Here is a 22,774-nt window from a genome sequence, read left to right on the forward strand (position 1 = left end):
GCACGAATCAACCTGAAAAAAGTCATTTCTGCAGCATTACAGCAAAATTTACTTTGAAGATCCCACGTTGGCCTCTAGAGGGTGACACATGCTGTTTCACTGAGTACTAACACGTGTGGACACAGGACTATAGTTGACCTGAGCTGAATAAAGCCACAGCTGATGAGTCAGAGATGCCATGTGTGAGTGGAACAATTGTAAAAGGATTACATACTACAGTATACTTGCAGTAATAACAGCTTCTGGGTCGTATTCATTGTTAATTTAGACCTGATCAATCTCAAAGATGTAAAACATGTCCTCAGCATAGCGAGGGATCTGCTCTGATGAAAATCAGGGCCTTCCGAAGCCAGTTAAAGAATTAATTAAAGAATTTGATGCCTTCTAAATGATCAATTTGAGCAGACATAAATGGCAACTTCTAAAGTAGTCTAATGTGAGTCATGAATATGGCTTTTATTGAAACCAGTTTTAACTCTCCACAAGGTGTAACAGGATACAGAGGAAAAGATTAGATTAGATTATTGGGGTGCAGTAGATCTTTTTACAGATCAATTAATTGAGATTTTGAATACAGGCACGCTAGGCTCTTTATGGAACAAATAACTATTATCAAATGTGTGTGTGTGTGTGTGTGTGTGTGTGTGTGTAAAAGAGAGAGAGAGAGAGAGAGAGAGAGAGAGAGACAAGCCAACTGACAGACAGACAGTGGACCTGCTTGGGTAGGAGACACATCTCTGAGTCGAGCTCCTCTTAACTCTCTGTTGCTGCGGCTCGTGGAAGCGGACAGGAAAACGTCCATTGTTTGTGGTAGGTGACTTTTTATTGCGCTGTATTATGACACCTATATTATGACTCTTTTATCTCACATTATAAAAACCTGTAACTTCAAGAAATCTGCAAGCCTTCTATGAGGATCTGCTGTGTACTTATCTAACTTTCTATCCATCTACCCTGTGTCTTCCGCTTGTCAGGGCCGAGGTCACAGAGGCAGCGTGCAAAGCACGTCAGTCCCTCTACTAAGCAAGAAATTCCAGCTCCTCCAAGGGGATCCTGACGCCGTCACCCATAACATGACATATATTATGGGGTTGGTTCTGGATCGACCTCAGGTTTCCTACCAGTTGGAAATGCCTGAAAAATCTACAAAGGAAGGCTTCCGGGATGCATCCTTAAAAGATGCCCTTACCTTAAGTGAGGTTGGACCCAAGATCAACTGTTTAATCGAAAGCTTTGCCTCCTGGCTCAATTTCTGAGGATTCAAAACAATGCCCTCATTATCTGCAAATCTGTCTGTAAATCTCATGATCCATTTTAACCTCAATCGTGAAAAGATACTTGAACAGCAGCACAGAGTATGTGCCTTTCTTTAAGTCCTTGGGCGGTGTCTTGTAAAAGATGCCGCAGAGTGTCTCTACAGCCCCAATGGGAAGCTGCAGGCTTTGGACATTGCTGGTCCGTGTTGGCTGACATGCCTCTTCGATGTCATGCTGAGGATTACAACAGTGCTCGTGGAGTGGAAGACCAGGGGAGTGGTTCAAACTTGCATTTTTTTGGGGTTCTGTTGGCGTCATCAAGCTGTGAGCTCCAGCAGGCAATGGGAAAGTTTATAGGTTTTGAAGTGGTCGTGATGAGTCAGCCCCTCCAATTTTGAGGCGATGGTTTGTTCTGGGAAATGATGCTGTGCTGCCTCAAGGGAAGGAATTGAATTATCTTGGGGTCTTGTTCATGACTGAGTTTAATGTATTGTCAGCAGTAATGCTGAGTATTACCAAACCATTGTCGCGAAAAGAGAAGTGGGCTGGAAATGAAAGCTTTAGATATAAAAGCTGATCCATATTCAATACTAAAACACCTTTTGTTGTGAGCGTTGGGCAGAGTCCAAAAAGAATGAGATCGGGGAGACAAGCGGCTGAAATTAATTTCTCCAGCAAGGTGGTTTGGCTCAGCCTTAGAGATATGGTAAGGAGCTCAAACATTCACAGTAGAGCCATGGTTCATTTGCAGTGAAAGGAGCCAGCTGAGGTGGTTTGGGATTCTGTTTAGGATCTTCTTGGCGCCTTCCTTTAAAGGTTTTCTGAGTCCAAATAGGAGGAGACCTCGAGGACGACCAAGATCTTGTTGGAAGAGATTATTATATTTGCGTCTGTGCTCCTACAGTACTCTCTGCGTCTGCCTGCCTTTTTGTCGCTCTTTTAATACATAATTTAAGCTGCATCGGACTGTCGGTTGCCTCTTTTCTTATTCTGTCCCCTTGTTCATTTTGCTTGCTTCAATTCTCAGTTTAGCTGACGACTGTCCTGTCATGTTCATTTTCAGTCAGAACTTTATTTAGCTGCAACAGCAATTTAGAAGGAAAAAGCAGAAACACAACAACAATAATTTTGTTTCATTTTTATCCATGATCATAACCTTTTGTGGTCTGGCAGTGAAATAGAAAATCAACATTGTATGTATTGTGGTCATTTAAAATCAAGTATAATTCAACATGGAATTACAATAACTTCCTCAAAGGAAGGTTGTTAACATTTCTATACTGAAAGCACTTTATTTACAAAATTTAAAACAAAAATCATAGTAAAAAAATCATAAAAATATATAGAATAGAATATATAGCTCATTTGATTAGTCCAAGAGAACCTAGCTGCAGACAAAATGGTAGACCTCCACAAAAGGCACCTTTGTACCTAAAAATCGCACTTTCTCAACTGCTCAATTTGATCTTATTGTTCTTTTTTTTTTTACCTTTATGTAGCTCTGTGCAGGGTTGGTTCATGGCACCCTGTTGCTGCGTGATATTTTCTAACTTTTTGGGAAACGTTGATTTGGTTGAGATTATGAGCTGATTTAACGGAGTGTGATCAGCATTCCCGGGTAAATTGCCCTGCTTCTCAGTGTCTGACCTCCCCCTTCTTTTATGAGAAAGTTCATTGGCCAAATTAAGAAGTGATTGACAGTTAGCCTGCCCTGCCATTTGATTACACACATGCACATGCAGATTTTCATACAAAACGTTATGAAGACGAGCAGCTGAGATCACATGGTTTGCTCTTGTGCATGCTCTTGTTGATGTCCGCAAATGGTCTGCATTTAGGCCCCTTTTTAGGTCCCTGAGAAAGCACTGTTGTGTGTTCATACCTAACTTAAAAATCTGAAAACACAAAATAGATTTCACATCCCTTTACATGCACCACACTAGATTTCCACAATCAAAAGTATTCAGTTCAAACTCTTTCCAGAAAAAATCTTGCAAGGGTAATCCATCCAACATCTTCATATACCTTGGTACTCATGTTTGCAGTGTCCAACATACAGAGGCTCTGCTTGGATACCGCGCCTTGAGGAGACAGGGAAGCAAAAACATGAGTATACAATAAAGCAGAACACTTTGAGAATGTTTTCTTCTTCTTTTAATGGTAAAAAATGTAAAGTACCTCAAGAGCTTGCAGCGAAAATCCTGCAAACGAGGAAATGCCTTGTCCACACTGGATGTCTGCTTCTCATCACTCCACAGTCTCTCTGCTGCAGCACTTGCTCTTGGCCTGTGATTTTGGGTGTGATCAAAATTATTTTTGATTTCCTGAAACTGCTGCTGCACTTACTATATTATTCTAGTTTGTCAGGAGTCTTTTTGAATACGTACCAAAGACGTGGAGTGAGATTGGTTGCATCAACATATTCTCCCCACATGCAGACCTCACCCCCTATCACCAGCTTCTTCTGTTCGTCAGTACCTGTGAGAGGACAGTGAAAAGCTTCAATAAAATAACATGATGCACAGGCTGGTCATGAATTTAAATCTTTTCACACCACTTCAAATCCAAATTCAACAAGTCAGAGTTTAAACAGGCCCATATAACTGTCAGTTCCCATTTGCAGCTTCCATCACCAGCACCAAAGCCAATTATATTAATATGTGATATAACTTGGCCATGCACACACCAGAAAAGTTCTGTGGCTGCACAGTGTAGGAGTTTCGCCAGTCCTGGCCATAGGAAATGTGGTTGATGTACCACGGGGCAGCCAGCAGGACCCTCATGCCAGCTTTGGTGATCCTGCTGAGCTCTTCCTTATATTTAGCTGGTGTGCCCTTCCAGATTTGCAGCACTGTGTCCTTAGGAATCTGCACAGGGTGACAAACAACATGCTGTCTTGCCCTTCTTACAGTACTGCTTCGGACCAATCTGCCTGCTTTATCCTCTTATTGACTGATTTGTTAAACGTATTGTTTTATATTTCAGAAAGAAAAAAAATACAGTTTCATACAGTTACTTTATGAAAGGTTAAAAGTGTGCATTTTAGTCATGGGACTGTACATAGGACAGCATTATAACCGTGTTCCACAGCAATCATACCTCTATGTAGCTGTGTCCATATTCTATACTTCCTTTACATATTCGTAGCATGTTATGTCTCTAGGTGAGTCGTTTTTTTTTATGTTTAACAAAAATATGACTTAAAATGTATTACAATGCATACACTTATGTATAGGGACACAAAATGTGTCTTTAACACAGAGGCATGGAATGGTCTTTACTGCCACCTAGTGGTGTGGCTACAAATAGAACATCCTGTGCTGCATTGACAGTCAACCAAGTTTGGCCACGTATAGTCTAAATTTTACAGGAAACAAAGCTTCAATGAAAATTTCTATTAGAGGAAAAACCCCACAGCAGAACTCCAATCAACCACTGCACACATATAATTTTCTAACCCTTGAAGGCGAGGGGCCACACAGTGTAGTAGCGTGCCCAGTTGTGTGTGGGGCCTGGCTGGTCCAGATACCAGGGAGAGGCCAGAATCACCCTGAGCCCTGCTTTTACAACCCTGCGCACTTCACACAGGTAACAGCCTTCTTTCCATACCTCCACCACTGATAGAGAGCTGCGCTGCAACACAAAGCTATACACTATCAGACTTGTATTCACTCATCTTTGTTTGATATTATATTACAAACTTTCTTACCCAATAAAATACCCAAGACATTCAGTATATTCCAGAGTATGTGGATGAGTGCATACGTTTTTTTTCCTGATTAATTCTTGCTCTAACAGACTAATTACTTGGACAATAACTAGCCTATGATGAGTTGTTGAACTGAAAAACAAGGTCTTTTTTACACATAAAGTTGATATTTACTGGGAAGCACTTACTTTTTCATGGTAGTCAAACACATCCTGCCACACGATAGAGGTCTTGTTGAGAGATGAAGTGATATTCACAATGCTGGAAATATGGAAGACATTAATGACATTTTTTAACATCATTGTGATGTTGAATGCATTTCCCAGGACGTTTTACATTGTAAGTTCAACCTACTTCTCCATGTAGTACGCTTCAAGTTTGGTGAAGTCTCCTCCAAACCCCATCTTCTGCATGAATGCACGAACATCAGGGTTGGATCTCCTACGGAAACCAGCATAAGAAGCCCTTTATCTGCATGACATGATGCTGACTATGAGAGCTATTTTTTAAACTAAATTAAAGTTGTTTTTATATGTTTTTTTGTGGTTTTAAAAGACATGTACCTTCAGAAACTACCTGGGACAAGATATAATGTTGTTTTATATCTCTTAAAAATATTGGATATATTTTTTAACATATAAACAAACGCACAGATATAAGTATGCAGTGTCTGGCACTAAAGGGTAAAAACAACATGATTAGACATTACATACAAAAGTAAGAAAATACTCCTTTTGTTGACATTACTTGCATTTTTTTGGTGCCAAATTTAGCCACATAGTATACAAACAAAAATTTACAGTTAGTCATATTTCAGCTTACCAGCAGGAAAAGTCAACCTCATCTCCTCCTAAGTGGATATAGGAATCAGGGAATACTGATGACACTTCCTTAAATAGTCCTTTCATGAACTGGTAAGTGGACGGTAATGCTGGATTTACAGGACCAAAAGTACCAGAGGGTACGCTCCCTTTGTAGCAGGGAGTCAACAGGTCAGGCTGCCCTGAGGAACAAAAACATTTCTCAATCAGTTTAAGTCCATTTTGCTTAAATACATTTCTAGCATTCATCATATTCACACGACCACTTCCTCTAAAGTAACAATCAGAGTGGGAAGTTCAAATTCTCACATAATTTTCTGCTGCTGTGTTCCAGCAGTGTCAGTTCCTGCTGTGTCAATTGAATAAATGTAGGGTATCTTGTTACACATATTTGATAACTTGCGGGCTACCTTTAGACAACAGCTAATGTTAGCATTCAGCTACTTCCTAGCTAACATTACATTATCAAGGTATTTGGAACTTTACTTTTGTGTAACACTTCAGAAGTAATATTAGCTTTTAGCCACTTCCAAACTACTCTTAGCTAATAAGAGGCTGAATGCTAATGTTAGCTACTGGGTTATCAACTGTTGTTTCGACTTGAAAATTAGCCAGATTTACCTCTGAATTTAAGTTTTTACTGTATATTTAGTTGCTCATCAATCTAGACGGTGTGAAGTGATAACAATTGCCAGATACCCTCAATTTATACCACTTATAACCCACAACAAAGCAGAATGACATTCGCATTTAAGCTTCCCACCCTGAGCATGTTGGAAGAAAATGGCTGCTATGTGAACATGGTGAATTGTCTGTTGAGTGCAGGAATTTGTTGCCCTGAGAGTCCTCCAAATAAGAAGTGAGTTAAGCCAAAGGTTCAGTACATGGCTTGTTGCCATTTATAGTCTTGACTTTCATTTTTGGCAGACAGGATTCCTGTTGGACCAAACCACCCTTAATTCCAAGTCATTTATATGTTGAGGAGCAGGGAGCTGAGTCATTGTGCATAAAACAGTTGTTTCTGAGAAAATTCGGCTCATTTTTTAAATTGTACCTTTTCCCCAAGATTTGGTGTGGCCGGGTGAATCAAACTCAGGAAGGATCCTTATTCCCCGCAGCCTTGCATGTGAGATCACCCTTCTCACATCTGACTGTGTGTAGATGTGAGTCATCGGATGGAAAGCCCCCTGAATCAGAGCCAGAAGTCTTTGTTCACTGTTAATGAAACCTTTCTGCATTTTCCTACCTAACTAGTCCACATGCAACAGGCCTTCTTAAAATCTAGGATAATATAAAATACATCTATGTATATATTTTTTTGCAGGGCAATTAAAGTGAATGTGCAGAGTCACAGTGCATATGACTTGGGATAGTAAACTTTCTCATTGCTGCTCAACAGCTGTCTTAATGCACATGACATACCTTACTGGAAAGGTCTGGAAAGCTGCGGCTCTGGTAAGGGAAGGAGGGGTCGTCAACAATGTGCCAATGAAACACATTGAACTTACTGTAGGCCATTGCATCCTAACAAGGAAAACATATGTTAATACAACTGATGCTGACAAGTGTGATCTATGAAACAGAAGGCTCAAGTTCACTTTGTGTCATCTGATTATTACCAGAGTTTTTAAAATGGTCTGCACTGGTAAATAGTGTCGCGAAGTGTCCAGCAAAATGGCCCTGAACTGGAACCGGGGGAAGTCTTCAATCACAGTTTTGTTCACAAAATACTGAAAAAAAAAAAGAAACAGCCATTCAATTGATCTATTCCATATAAAAATTACATTTTATGACAAGATGAGATTGTGTGTTCAAGAAGTGGATTTTTTATTACTTTGAGCATTTGAAAAATTCTGACTTACTGAGCCATAATCATCCTGATACACCAGCTGACTGAAAGTTTCCAGACCTGTGCTTAAACAAGGGATATGAAGTCAATCAACACAGTTAATAGAGAGATTTTAAGGCAGATATGCATGTTGTTCAGAAGGAAAAAAAATCCAGTGCAACCCGCTAATCAGGCTTTGATAGGGCCTAGTGTTTCCCTAACCAACTGAAGCTGTTTCTGAACATGTTTGTTTAGTTTTTGTCCTTATGTTCACTCTAGTTCCTTAATATTCATACATGCTTCCGAAAAAGGATTACCTCTTAAAGCTCCCCACACAGTTTCTGCATTCAGGGATGCATGTCCTGTAGAGACAGACAGATTGTCTGGAAAACAAAAAAGAACAAGTTAAACAGTGCTTTAAACCCGACTAGTTGGGATGGTTGTTGCACCTGTCACTCTATCTGTGGTGACCTTTCTTAGACATACTTACATCTTTCAGAGGAGTCCTCATTTGGGTAACCTTCACAGTCATCATGGTCAACACTGACCTCAACAGTAAATGGTTTATCCACACTGAATCGCAGAGCACCATAAGCTGTTGATCATAAAAGTGGCATTATTACCATCACCAGTTGTTGGGTTAAAGTTTAGCAGAGTGAAAGCATTGCCTGTAAACTTGTATTTTTAGGATGTTAGATTCAAGCTTCCATTATCCTGTAACCTTTGGTATTTAGAAAACAAACATTAAGCTGTGCTACTCTGGCCTGCTGTCATTGTGGTGGGGTAGAGCAGGCATTACTACACTGCCTGACTGATGAACTGCTGTCTCTACAAAGCCCATTGATCTGCTTTAAAAGCCAACATGACAAACAAAACATTCAAAACAAAACAAGGAAGCACCTTGCTCTGTATTTTTGTCCATTGTCAGAATTGTGATGTGTCTTAATTTTCACCCAAGAAGCCAGAGTTAATTCACTTTATACGTTTTATAATCATAACAATAAGATAGCACTGTACATTTGGCTCATGTGGAAAAATACCTTTATAAATGATTTTCACTACAGCAAGGTGGAAATTTTTACTTTTTCATTTTAAAACCTACCAGAAGTGAAGTCGGGAAAAACAAGAGAAAAATATCTCTTGAATGCAGAATCCAGAACAGAACATCCCGGCTGTACGGCTGATTGTCTTCCGTATCCAAAGTAGAAAGCCTGTGGGCTAAGTCGGTATTGCTCCGATGAGGGGATGAAAGTCTGCGGTAATGGCCATACTCCCTCCACTGTGTATAAGCAACTCTGGAGTATGATTAATAAAGGAAAAATAACATTTGGACGAGTAACTCGTCCAGAACTATCCATATACATGACTTCGCTGTCACTCGATGGCAGCAACTGCATTCACAAACTGTGCAGCGAGTCAGGTGCTCAGGACCATGCAGTCACATGACTAGGGCCAAAAGGTGCGGCCTTTTTTTGTTGCCATTTCTCTATATTTTTAACAAATGGTGAAGTAAATGCCCTGTATAGTTTTGTAAATTCAATATATTTATGCTATGTATCATTTGTGTTAGTTAGGCCTACTATTTTATAGTTTATACCTTTACTAAGCCAACTAATATAAGACAAAAATGTACTAATGCTACTTTTACTATTAAATTAACGGTTGTGAAGATCGAAGCAAATGTATACTGTAACTCTGTTAAGCAAAACATTTTTTTATTACTACTATACATGCTTAGTGGCAAAAACTGCCTCTCATAATAAGACGGTTAGGCAAAGTCAAAACAGCTGTGAAGCCCGCACAGTCCACTTTATAAAGTTGGCCTTTCCGTTAGCCTGTTCCTTTTTTGATTTTTTTTTTCTTCGAACCGTTGGCCTTGCCTACATTTTATGAGGAGGAAGTGTTTACTCAACTTGCCGACGGTTTTAGCTGCCGCTGTTTTACTCAGAGATATAGTAATGATTATTTTGTATCTATAAAATTGTTTTAGAATATATTTATGTGAATACTGTGCTTCATATAAAATCAATACTTTTATTTTACATTTTCTTGTTCAGCCCATCTGACGTAAGGCCGTCGTCAGTCGGTGACGCTGTGTCTCTTTGTTGGCTTAGCAGCGGCGACGTTTTGTTGTTATTTTCGCTGCAGCTGAAAAACAGGCTCGGATAATTTTGGTTTTCGTATTGTTCCGCAACCAACGTTTCACACACTGTAGACCTTTAGGTGTGCTTGTCACAAGTTGATAACCACCCTAGGAATGGACTCAGACGAGGGTTATAACTATGAATACGACGACGAAGAGGAGGAATGTAGCGAGGACAGCGCCGAAGAGGAGCCCGAGGACGACACCCTGGAGCTCGGAGAGGTGGAGTTGGTCGATCCCGTGGTGGCCGGTGGGGAGCGAGACGAGTGCGGTGAGACCGGTGGAGGTGGCCACGGTCCCGGTGAGGAAGAGGAGGAGGACTACCGTTTCGAGGTTTTGACTGCCGAGCAGATCCTCCAGCATATGGTGGAGTGTATCAGGGAGGTCAACGAGGTCATCCAGGTAGGTATTTTGGTATGTCAGCGTCAGGAAAGACCGGGGTCCGTGCTCGGGTGAAGCGTAAACAGGCCATGGACGTTAGCTTAGCCGTTAGCCTTGTAGGAGTAGTTTACTTGCTGGAAGTTGGCAGTTTCAGAACAGTGATAAGCTTAACATAAGACTATTTTTTCTTAACGTATCTTGCTTTTTGTGCTGCATATTTAAAATGAAGATGCATTTACAATGTTAAGTGTGTAAATTTCATTAAGACCCTCGATACGAATTTTATTCCAGGAAGTAGTCTAATCCCAATTGAGAAGTTGGCAGAAACGTTTGCTAAGCTAATGTTAGCTACCAAGTTAGCCAGCTAGCTTGCTAAATAGCCAACGGTAACCGTTAACCTAGCACCTATCCGGAAAAGCATAACGTCTTAAGTTCTAGAATTAGAACACTACAGTCGCCTACTATGCGCAATCGTAGTATGTTAATCAAATAGATGAGACTGAACGTTACAAAATGTATCTAATAATATTAGCGTTGTCGTTATTTTACTGTTGGACGAAAGGCTTGGTCATCGAGTTGGTTAGCAAGTTATATGCTAGTTAACTTAAGTTAACGTTAATAGGCTATTGTCAGCACTTCCAAAACTGTTTGAATGGATCACACAAACGAACCTTATATTCTGGATTTAGCTACATCTTGAATTAGATGTCAGGGAAACTCAGTGGAGCCCCTCGCCTTATCGTCAACTTGGGCCTCCATTTCCTTTCACTTAACTTGGTTACAGAATAAAATGGAAAGTGGTCCTCATAGGCCTTTCACCATTAACATTTTGAAGAAATAACGTTGGATCATATACATGGAGTATTTTCCCTAGTCACAATTTCACTAAAAACAAGCTATGAAACTTTAAAGGTAAATTATCGGTACTGTGGATACAGTAAAGCCTCATGGCAGTTCTTTCCGAAGCAGAGACAACTGACATGGTGTTTCTTCTAAGAATAGTTTTTAGGTCTACCTACTTATTTTTCAGATTTTTGCATAACTTCTAAAACTAAATCATTCCATTTGTTCTACATTTTCAGTGTGGAACTGCAGTAAAGATACCTTTTTTATTTAAAATCAATTTTCTTGTAAATGTATCTAGTGACTGTGCTTTTACATGTCAAATGACTGATTATGCCTGGCCACCGTAGATGCTTAAAATGACAATTGTAATATCTTTTATGTATTCATTAAGTGTCACATTCAGAGACTTTATGTTCTGTCAAAGATTGCACTGAAAACTTAAACTGAAGCACAAACATTGTCCATGAATATTTTGAAAGGAATTTGTAATATTTTACCACCTCATTTATATCAGTGAGTGCAGACCAAATAGTAGACCTGACAGCACAACATTTCACCAGCACCACAAACTACAGCCTCTTAAGATAATCAATGAAAGCTGAGCATTTGAAGGTTTATGAAGGTAGCATTTAACTTTAAGTCCTGTTGTAATAGACTGCATTAGTTTTAGCAAGGTTGACCTAAAAACTATTTATATGAAATTTTTTTTATCAAGGAACCGTTTTGCTTTGGTGCTTAAGCCTTTAGCCTCTTCGTGTCTGTTTGACATTTGGGCAACAGCACGTGTTCTGGTATGATGAGGAGATACACTCATTATTGTCAAACATTTTCAAAGGTAGTATTGTTGGAATTCTGTGTCTTAAATTGCCCTGATACCCCCATCCCCTAATTGCATCCAGATGGAGTGAAATGGGCATTGTGTGTTTCAACAGGTACTAGATGCAATTTGCTTATCTTATCTTGTGATTGCTGGGAACAATCCCCAATAATTTGCTTATATAACGAAACCATGGCACTGTACTATAATGTACTCTACAATTTCAGCAGGCAATTAATGTAATATGTTTTGCTGCACTTCTGAGAAACTGATGCACATCATAATACCCAGGTGTCGGTAGACCCCTGATTGCCTTTAACTGTTCTGACACCTGGGGTCCGTTTCACAAAGCAGGTTCAACAAACTCTGAGTCTAACCCTGAACTCTGAGTTGATCTACTCTGAGATAGGAAACTCTGAGTTTTCGGTTCCAGAACAGTGGATCAGAGTTAGTTCAATCAACTCTGAGTAGGTTTAGCCAGAGTTAAGTGCGTGCACGCTGACTGTAAAAAGCTAGCATTAATGCCCCGATACCACGATTCACCATGGCAACGGTACACAAAAAGAGGCCCTTCTACGTCACACCAGTGGAGCTCGAAATCCTCATGCGGACGTTCAGCGAATGCGAGCATGTTTTTAGAAAAATAAAGTAACACGGCTGCAGCTGCAAAAGAGAGAGAAGCGACGTGGGAAGAAACTGCTGCTCGAGTAAATGCGCAAGTGTGAACTGGTCTATTTATCTAATACTTAATCATGACCGGAAGCTAAAATGTATATTAATTTAGGAGCAATCCAGCGGGAGAAAAAAACGTACATGGAAGCACTTCAATCATATTTTAAATATTAAACTGAAATATCATTCAGTGGCTGTTTTAATGTGCATTAGCTTTATCCCTAACATGATGCTGACTTCACATACATTATAATTCATGTTGATTAAACTGAATTGTGTTAGTTTAAAAAAAAAAAAAAAAAAAAATCCAATAACTTACGGCGTCTTATTTGAGTGCTCTCGGCAGTGGTGGTGGAAAATCTAAAAATGATGACTTTGACACAGATTTGTCATTAGATTTTTTTTATCATAATTATAAAAGACTTTTGCAAAGGGGTCAGAGCAGCACAGAGACGCAACGTTTCTTCTTTTAATTCGGTAACCGCTCAAACACACGCGTGAGACGGGCTGAATGAATGAGGGTTTTATATTCTAGAGGGAGGAGACAGAGCGAAACTCTGAGTTTCCTGAAGAAAACCTGCTGGCGACCAGGTTAGGTTCACAGACTCAGTTACCATAGTAACCAACTCAGGGTTAAAGTTACCTCTCTTTTTGAAACGGCAAACCAGAGGTTTCCCTCATTTCAGGGTTAACAAACTCGGGGTTTTCACTAAATCGCTTTCAAGCTGTGTTCAATGTAGAACTTATTTTGTCTAATGTTATTTAAAGAAACTTCACTTCAGCAGCAGAGTCTTAAGTCTTTTGGCTGCAAATTACCAATGGATGTCTTTGTATCAATACACAAAGAAGTGTCTGTATGGTTTGAAATCGCTACCAGGTTAAAGAACAGCAGGTACAAAAAGCATTAATATTTTACATCATGGTATCTGCTCATTCCTCATTAAGGTAGAAAGGAATCTCAAGAAGAGGGTGTCTAATGTGTCATCATACACTTGCTGAAAAAAGTTTATACAGTGTAACAATGCTGTTAGAATATTGAAGTGCTGTCAGCACTGGAACGGTCCTATCATATGAACACTGTAAGATTCGCATTGCAAATAAAAATGCAAAATAAAAAGGCATTTGCATCTGATTGATGTTGATATTATGGGGCGGAACTTTCTTACTAAAGTCGAGGTGAAATGAGAAATGTAATTTTAATCCTTTTAGATCACATCCCTGGTAATGTTGTGCATCTATCTGACAATATAGGCCAAAAAAAGTTTTCCTGTAAAACAAAATGTCACGTGTGCTTACTGAAGCTAGTACAAACCAATTTCGACCAATAATATCATGACATCCACCTGTCAATCAATCTGCAACATTTAGCCGCAGAGCATCAAGAACGCTCAGTCAGTTAGCTAGCTACTGCGCTGTGGAGAACGTCTGTCTACACCCACTTCTCAATGATCAAATCAAATCCCTCTAATGATATGTCCCGCCTGCACGTCCTGTTTCACACGGAAATACGTCACGATACGGAAGCTAGATGCTCTCGAAATGCCGTTTCATCTCGTCTTTAAATGTTTTTTGGGGATAGCTTTCCATTTGGCTTTCTTGCCATTTTAATCAGATTTCAGGATTGTCAGACCTTCGTCAATAAGGGCAACAGTACGATCCCAACAAAACCATTTAATACGTTTGTACCAGTGAACTGGCTTTTTTTTGTGATGAAGGTGAGGTAAAGTACGTCATTAGGTTTTTAGACGATGCAAGTGCAAGCTGACAACTTGGTTGTAACTGTGTGGCTGTAGTATGTGGTGCTGGTGGGGAAGGGTGTTCTAGATATTGATATCCATTCCCACGACCATATATGTGTGGACAGTACATTCTAATACAATTGAAAACTATTGAATCTCCTACTATTTTTAGCGACTACTTTATTTCCTTTCAGTTTGCCCTTTTTAATTTCTATTCTGGACAAGCACTAGGCTTCTCAGTATCTGAAAACCTGATGTATTAACCTTTCCAAAAATGAAAGTTTGACTTATAGTAGAACTAGAGTGGTAAAAGTAATTTAAGATTGTAACGTAGCAATTGTCAAATTGAATATCAAGTTTATTTCTGACCAACAATTTTTTGTTCCTCTAGAATCCTGCAACAATAACGCGCATCCTTCTCAGTCACTTCAACTGGGATAAAGAAAAGCTCATGGAAAGGTAAAAATATCAGAGGTCCTTTCTGAGTTGCCTCCTGTTAAATTGCCCGCTAACAAGTCTGATTTGATTTCTGTCTCATTTTTATGCAGGTATTTTGATGGCAATCTTGACAAGCTTTTCTCTGAGTGTCATGTCATTAACCCCAGTAAGAAGCCTCGCATCCGTCCTCCAATCAACACTAGATCATCGGCACAGGACATGCCGTGTCAGATCTGCTATCTGAACTTCCCCAACTCTGTGAGTTCCATAATGATACCAACATTGTGCTGCACTAGCTGAACGTGTGCTCTGCTCTGAGTTATGCTAATACAATGGAGATTTGTTTAAAAATTGTAAGACTCTAAAGGTGCATCTTGGCTTAATATGCCCATGGAGATTAAGGGCACATTTTAACTTCTGTAATGCAAGGGGACAATTAACTGAGGCATCGTCACAATGAGATTTGAATCCTTTTTTAAGTAATTTTTTCCAAGTTCATTTAACGTCCTTGGCTAAATAGTCTGTACTAGCAAGTCAAAAAGAGGCAATGTGACTTGACTTCACAAAAAGTGAGGACATCATTGTGTACTAAAAATGTGAAGTACTAGTTTTTCAAACCGTCTAAAACCATAGACATTATATGTGTGTTTAACTCGGTGTAATTAATTTAACTCACAGTATTCACTGTGGTTTAAATTCCTTATCAGTACACTGAGTTACTTTTTACTTTGGGGGCTAAAGTGATTGTTAAAATCCAAAGTTTGTATGAATTGCCCACCAGTTATGGAATTAAAATTGGATATGAACTGAGACTCTGCTACTTGTCACTTGACATCCCCTTACCCGCTGATGGCTTGGTACATTTAGGTTGGGATTGGAGAATCCGTTTAAGGCGGTTCCGGATGTTAAACACATTAAATACAGCAACAGCTATCAAGTATTATTGCTCAACCATATTAATATAAAATGGAAAATAGGTTGTCCCAAAGACAGGATCATTTCTATTTCTTCTCTCCTCTTCCTAGTTGTTTTCTACAGAGTACCACTTACCGCTATATGTTTTACTTAAGATAAGATAAGATGATTCTTTATTGATCCCCAGAGGGGAAATTCGGGTGTTGCAACAGCACAAGACAAAGTAGCAGGAAGGTAAATACGAATAGAAATACTTGAAATCAAAGTAAAAAAATACAATATCCAAAATTAGAATTTACTCGAGGTTGATTTATGTGTATGTGCATGGCTACCCAGCGTATTTTACTTTGTGCACAGACAGGCAGAGATAATTGTTTGAAGATCAGGTTGATCTATTCGTGGCCATCATGTATTGAAGGGCATGGTTATTTCAAACAATCCATCCTTTATGTGGTGGTAAATCACCAAAGAACAAAAACTTTCAAGATCCTCAAACATCTACCTTTATACAATTATGTTTCCCTGGCTTCTGCACTCCAGATATCAACCCCAATAAATATTATGGCTGTGGAACTAGCTATTATAAAATGTCACATGTAGCCGGCAAAATCACAGTTGTAGGAAGTACCAATGTTTCCTTCTTAAAATCATATCCTTGAGGCTCGGTGGTTAATTGTTCAGCTATGATATTAAGTTGTTGATTTTTCCAAATCAGAAAGAAAATTGCACAATATCAACTACTTTAATCTAAAATATATTTAGGTCTGGGGTTGGAGCACATGACATTATCTGTTGGATATTATAATCAGTTTGTTAAAAAAAAATGTCAGCTCTTGATTATTTTATACGCTTATATTTGTTAGGTCTCGTTTTCCTTACTTACCGGATGCTTCTCTCTCACAGTACTTCACAGGCCTGGAGTGTGGACACAAGTTCTGCATGCAGTGCTGGGGAGATTACCTGACCACCAAAATCATAGAAGAAGGAATGGGACAGGTATCAACAAAGTTTGTTTGAAGGATACAAGGCACTGATCACTGAGAGTCTTTTAATACTGTGTTACTAATGATTTGCCTTCTGTGTTGTCTTCTCAGACCATTTCTTGCCCTGCTCATAGTTGTGACATTTTGGTCGATGACAACACAGTCATGTGAGTATCTGTATTTATATTAATTTTGATGTATCTTTGCATAATGGTCAGCTGTGTCAGAATACATAGATGTAAAGAACCCAGTCTGGTAAAGAGCAGGAAACAAAAAAGATCTCAATGTTTCCATTTTTATATTTTAGTAACAAACTTCTTGAAAATGATTTTTTTTCCCGGATTTGTGTAACATAATGTAAAGATTTGTAATTTTGCAGCTGTTAACTAAAGGTGTCGAATAGTCATAAAAGATATCATTTGCACTGTAAAGTAGTAAATGTGTAACTTGGTGGCCCTTCCCCCTGATATACATGCCTTCATTTTGAAAGAATGGACACTAATCTCCTTTACTAGCTGTTAAGCTGACTGTAATTGTCTTAACCTACATTCTAACTTGAACAGCTAGGAAGAAAGCTAATTATGTTTTCAATGACCAGGTTAAGGTGCTACACATGCAGAAACATGCTCCCTGTGTCAATATGTCATTTTATAGAAGGATTTTTGTATCCCTAAATTTCTTTTTTGAGCCACTTAAGAAAACGGTAATAGTCTGCAGTCTTGCTGTTTTCTGCTGGTTGCTTGGGCAGTGCGGAGTGCATTAAATTTGAAGAAAAGAAACTCTTAATCAGAGCCATACCTTCTATGCAAAAAAGGTTAATAAATGATTTGACTTCTCCTACAGGCGCCTCATAACAGATTCAAAAGTGAAATTGAAGTACCAGCATTTAATTACGAATAGTTTTGTAGAGGTAAGCTTTGAGGTTTTTTTCTTCTTAACAACACATTCAATTTGAATATAAAGCATCGATTTATGATGTTCAACTGTTAACATGTATGCACTTCTTGGAACAGCTGGGACATCTTTTAACTTAAGCCTCTATGAGCCACTATGATTTGATGTTGTTGCTTTCATTGCTCCTTTAGTGCAATCGACTGTTAAAGTGGTGCCCTGCACCAGACTGCCATCATGTTGTCAAAGTCCAGTATCCAGATGCCAAGCCTGTGAGGTGCAAGTGTGGCCGTCAGTTCTGGTAGGAGAGCTTTAGAAAACGGTGTCAGTGACTGTTGACTTTGTAAATGTATTAGTAATTATTTATCATAACCTGATTTTGACTTGTTATGCCTTCGTTGGTGCAGCTTCAACTGTGGAGAGAATTGGCATGATCCTGTCAAGTGTAAGGTGAGCCGATCAGGAACATTTTATCACCTTACAGTAACATTAACCTACTCACCAGCTGATGCTCTGAAATTCTGTTAATATAAACAATTATATTCAACATTATTATTTCTTAATCCTATTTAAATTCTGTTGCAGTGGCTGAGAAAATGGATTAAGAAATGTGATGATGACAGTGAAACTTCAAACTGGATTGCAGCAAATACGAAGGTATGGAGGAAAAGTGGTTTTGTGTTTGCTCTTGCCTGGTTTATTATGTTGTTAGGGGATTAATGTCATGATCAAAAATAAATTTTAAATTTTCGACTTGTTTGTTGCTTAAATTCCTTAAAACATTGAATATGTTTCCTTTCTTTTGTAAAACACCTGGCTTTGAGCAGAAACTTTAAAAGAAATCTTTCCTCTCCTCTCCTGCCAGGAGTGTCCAAAATGCCATGTGACCATTGAGAAAGATGGTGGCTGCAATCACATGGTTTGTCGGAACCAGAACTGCAAAGCTGAGTTCTGCTGGGTCTGCCTGGGTCCATGGGAACCCCACGGCTCTGCTTGGTAAGAACTCTAAAAAATCTTAATGATGAACGTCACTTTCAGATCCATGTTGGAATATTCAAGTAATGTTATTTTTGATAAAAGTGTTTGCATTATTGTGGGGTGTTCACATCTTCTAAATAAACTTTAGGCATCTGCAATGTTAAACATTTTATTTGACAAAGCATAAAAACTTAAAATTAATGGAGTGTAGTCAAACAGTAATGGTGTTTTTATAGTATTCAGGAAACATTGTTGATGGTTCTGACCGCCTCCCCCCGTTACTTTTTTAGGTACAACTGCAATCGCTACAATGAAGATGATGCGAAGGCAGCCAGAGACGCTCAAGAGGTAATAAATGACTTCCTTACTGATGCATTGATTTAAACAAATGATACATAGTACAACAGTTTAATTTCCTGCATACAAAAATATCTACAACACTTTGTAAGCATATCAATTACTCTGACGAATCAAGCATGTGACAATACCTTCACTACCCTTGCTGTTGTAAAAGAAGTGTAAAGAATCCAAACACATGGATTCTGTGGGGTTGAAACAATACAGGGAAGGCTGCTGCTTTGCTTAGAATACATTTCCTCTACATCTCTAGCAAAAGTGGTTGTTTCATGCTCTTGCCTGAAAGATCTGCAAAATGCAAATAAGACATTGCATTTAATGTAGCTGATGATCCAGTAATCTGTGAATTTTAAAGATTTTTTCTGGTACAAGTCAGGTTGATCATGCTTGAATTACAATCAGGTCTATGCTGTGTTGCAGCGCTCCAGGGCAGCCTTGCAGAGGTACCTGTTCTACTGCAACCGCTACATGAACCACATGCAGAGCCTGCGCTTTGAGCACAAGCTCTATGCTCAGGTCAAGCAGAAGATGGAGGAGATGCAGCAGCACAACATGTCCTGGATTGAGGTGCAGTTTCTGAAGAAGGCTGTGGATGTGCTGTGCCAGTGCCGCTCCACACTCATGTTCACTTACGTCTTTGCCTTCTACCTCAAGAAGAACAACCAGTCCATTATTTTTGAGGTATGTAAAGGGGGAAATTGTTGGCTCAAATGTTAAATATGTAAGCATGTCATGCATGATAAAGGACTATATTTTTAAATACAAATACAGATTTTTAGTGTTCAATTTTCACTGTGACAATAGGTAATACTCATTGTTGTCTTATTATAAATTAAGAGCATTTAAGGATATCTTGAGGCAGAAGTGTACATGTATCTATACATGTACAGTATACAGATATAGAAATAGAACAGCGCTGAAATCATATATTTAAATCCTTAGTCTTATTGTGTGATTGATTTTAACCAAAGAGAAAATGGAAAATATGTATATTAAAAGGGGTAAGCACCACCTGTAGCTTTCTCCCTCTGACACACAGTCATCTCTTTGACTTGCTGTCTCATTTACACACTCTCTCATGACTGGCATGACTTGGCACCCAGTGCTTCTCTCTGTCTGTACAGTCGGGGGTTTTCTTGGAAGAACGATTATTCAACAAACTCTGACCACATTTCCATTCATGGTTTCGTTCTCTGGCAGCAGAATTTAATCACTTACAAAAACCCAAAGCTTTGGGCAGGGCACTTGAGAGGACATTATTATGGACCTCTGACATTATGTCTTTTAGGCCGTGCTGCTACATAAAAATATATTTATCTTTTTTGGGTCATCAGAACAACCAGGCAGACCTGGAAAATGCCACTGAGGTGCTCTCTGGCTACCTAGAGCGGGACATCTCCCAGGATTCCTTGCAGGATATCAAGCAGAAAGTACAAGATAAGTACAGGTGAGTGAAAGAAGATTTGTAATCACTACCTGCTCCTGTAGGGTTTGTGTGTTTTTGGACCCTAACAAATGATTTGTGTCTCTACAGATACTGTGAGAGCAGGCGAAGAGTGCTGCTACAGCACGTGCATGAAGGCTATGAGAAGGACCTGTGGGAGTACATTGAAGATTGAGGACACGTCCCAATGCAAAGGACTCTTGAGTATCTTGACAAACTAGAGCGCTGATGCAATTTAACAGGGCAGCACGGGCCTTCTGCCGCCTCTCTTTGGCAAACAAACCACTTTTGCATCATTTTTTCCTGGATTTGTTTAACAAAATCTTCAAAGTAAATTATATTTAAATAAAAGGTAGAGTAATAAAAGAGTGTACTACAGTATTGTTAGCAACAGGGTGGAGTCTTGAGAAAGCAGAAATCCATCTTAAACAAATACATCCTTTTGGCTTGTATTGTAACACCTCCCCTGAACTTGACCCGATATTATTTTCCTGTTTTTTTTTTTCGTTTTTTTTTTTGCTTGTGAATCTTTTCTGTTTTGATTTTGACTTTTGTTTTCCCATTAGTGTGAAAATGTTTTTTCAACACAGCTTTAATTGTCCTGGCCATGTCTGCAATATGTGGTGAGATCCTTGTCTGGGGTGGCTGAATGTTGATCGGCTGATTGCAAAGGGGCAAAGACATTTCAGGGGGGGAGAAGAAAAAAACATCAAAAGAACAAATAGTAAGTCTGTATTTTTCAATTTGTAAATAGTCCATATGCATGGAAGTTAAAGAGCAAGAGTGGCACGTGTTTGCATAATTTTGAAATTTTGAAATATTTATTCTTTACCAATATTGAAAAAGGTGTACTTTTACCATGTAGGTTGAGTCTGTTTACTCCCTCCATAGTGTGCAGGAGCTTGGAGGTCTTTGGCAATAAGGCATTCGCCCTATCATCCTCAGTCTCGTCAGAGCAGTGCACAAGTTACACCTTATCAGTAACTCTAAATGGGGACCGATAGAAAGAATCTCTCTTAGTTGCCAAATGATCAGATAAAGGACTCGGTAAAAGTGCACAGATGATATAGAAAACCAAGAGCAGAATAAGTTTTACAGTTCAAAGGTGAGGTAGAATGCTCCGGCCCTGTGTCCCTCTATTCTAACCTTTTGCCGTACCCTCTTAGTTGTTTTTAGAGGTGTTTAACATTTAAGAACTTTACTAATTATTTGCAAGAGCCAAACTGAGTGACATTCACTCTTTTTTTTTTTTCTTTTTCTCTCTTTCCCAACGTGGCTTGAGGTTGCCCTCGTAAAGCTCAGCTTGCACCTTGGGGATAGAATGAGGGTAATAGAATGTACTGCCAGCACTGCTTTGTAGTGCTGCTAATTGGACTGGATCACTGTCAAACAGGTTCAGACATTTGCATCACTCTTGCAGGGAGAACTTGGAAGGGCGTGGGGCTGACGGCCGCCATGCCTCTTTGAAGAGATCTCTTACATTGCAGTGAGACTGAACATCGCTTTAAACCAAGCTACACAGATCGACTAGCGTGATCCTTAGGCAGATGAGGAATAAAGGGCAAACTTCTAAAGGTTGTAGGACTGTTTTATAACGTTATGCTTTTGCATTAAAGACTGTATTTTTTCGCACATGGGTTGAGCATTCGACATTGAAATGTCAGTGCCCCTCCAGGTTTGCATTGTTCAATGTGGTGGTTGCTCTGGGTGTCAAGTTCTCTGCTTGTAAATGCTCGTTCATGTCTCTGCATTATGGCGGTCTTCACAAGATTGACTGGAGGGGACATGAATATACAGGCACTGATGCAAGTCAGAAGATGACACCAAAGTGTCAGCTCTCATTAAAACACATCCTTTAACCCAGTTTCAAATCTTCGGGAAATTCTCTCCCAAATGCTTCTTATGTGTTCAAACTTATTATTTTATCCTAGCAAATTATAAAACTGTATTGTTTATTTGAATAAATGTCATGAGAAATCTCATTTTTGGGAGTACTGTGTGAGTCATTAGAGTAGGTTTGGTCTCAGTCATATTAACTACCCAAACAGCTATGATGCATTTCTGCGCTATGTATTTTGCAATGTACTGTACTACAGACTGGCAGAGCTGTGTCTTCCGGAATTGAGTGGAATTAATTTGGTAACTTTCATTGAATAATTTAGATTTTTGGCAAAAAAAAATGTTTAGTTTTTATGCACCACTTTTACAGATTGTGTGATAAAGATCGGATGGTCGTTTGTATGATGTCACCTCTGGATTCATTTTGTCTCTCACGTCAAACCGATGACACAAGTTGAATGGATCATAACAAAAGATGGGCTTTTTTTTCTCCTCTCAGCTCCCTTGCAGGAAACACAACAGCTACAGCTGTGTGATCATTAGGCTAATATGCTCTCCAGGGCTCACTCTGTTTTCATTGTGTCTGCTTGTAGTTCATGAACATTTTGACATAACGTTTGAAGTAACCGAAGCAGCTACCTACATTACATTGAGACATCCAAAAACTTTTAATACTTTTCTACATATCTTTTCTTTATGCTATCAAATTTTGTTTTA

The 22,774-nt window shown here is 39.1% G+C and overlaps 2 protein-coding genes across 2 annotated transcripts; one reads left to right on the forward strand and one right to left on the reverse strand.

The window, feature by feature from the left end:
* Positions 1-2,324: 2,324 nt before the first annotated feature.
* Positions 2,325-9,013, reverse strand: hexa (hexosaminidase A (alpha polypeptide)). The gene is made up of 14 exons (XM_069687158.1): positions 8,717-9,013; positions 8,105-8,209; positions 7,932-7,997; positions 7,649-7,695; positions 7,406-7,516; positions 7,209-7,310; positions 6,841-6,973; positions 5,788-5,968; positions 5,320-5,406; positions 5,154-5,226; positions 3,943-4,123; positions 3,644-3,734; positions 3,435-3,542; positions 2,325-3,337 (listed from the first exon to the last, which is right to left on the reverse strand). Exons 1-14 carry the CDS (start codon positions 9,009-9,011, stop codon positions 3,274-3,276), a joined length of 1,644 nt encoding a protein of 547 aa, XP_069543259.1. The 5' UTR covers positions 9,012-9,013; the 3' UTR covers positions 2,325-3,273.
* A 615-nt stretch (positions 9,014-9,628) lies between these two features.
* Positions 9,629-22,200, forward strand: arih1 (ariadne ubiquitin-conjugating enzyme E2 binding protein homolog 1 (Drosophila)). The gene is made up of 14 exons (XM_069685941.1): positions 9,629-10,159; positions 14,604-14,671; positions 14,761-14,908; positions 16,469-16,561; positions 16,660-16,715; positions 17,392-17,458; positions 17,634-17,740; positions 17,847-17,889; positions 18,025-18,096; positions 18,305-18,435; positions 18,708-18,765; positions 19,195-19,455; positions 20,109-20,221; positions 20,309-22,200. The coding sequence occupies exons 1-14, from the start codon at positions 9,872-9,874 to the stop codon at positions 20,391-20,393; spliced, it is 1,590 nt and encodes a 529-aa protein (XP_069542042.1). The 5' UTR covers positions 9,629-9,871; the 3' UTR covers positions 20,394-22,200.
* The last annotated feature ends 574 nt before the right edge of the window (positions 22,201-22,774 follow it).

Source organism: Semicossyphus pulcher, unplaced genomic scaffold (genome assembly GCF_022749685.1).
Source record: "Semicossyphus pulcher isolate SPU_LCO1_2020_fin unplaced genomic scaffold, fSemPul1.0.p SCAF_8, whole genome shotgun sequence".
In the NCBI taxonomy this organism is placed as follows: Eukaryota; Metazoa; Chordata; class Actinopteri; order Labriformes; family Labridae; genus Semicossyphus; species Semicossyphus pulcher.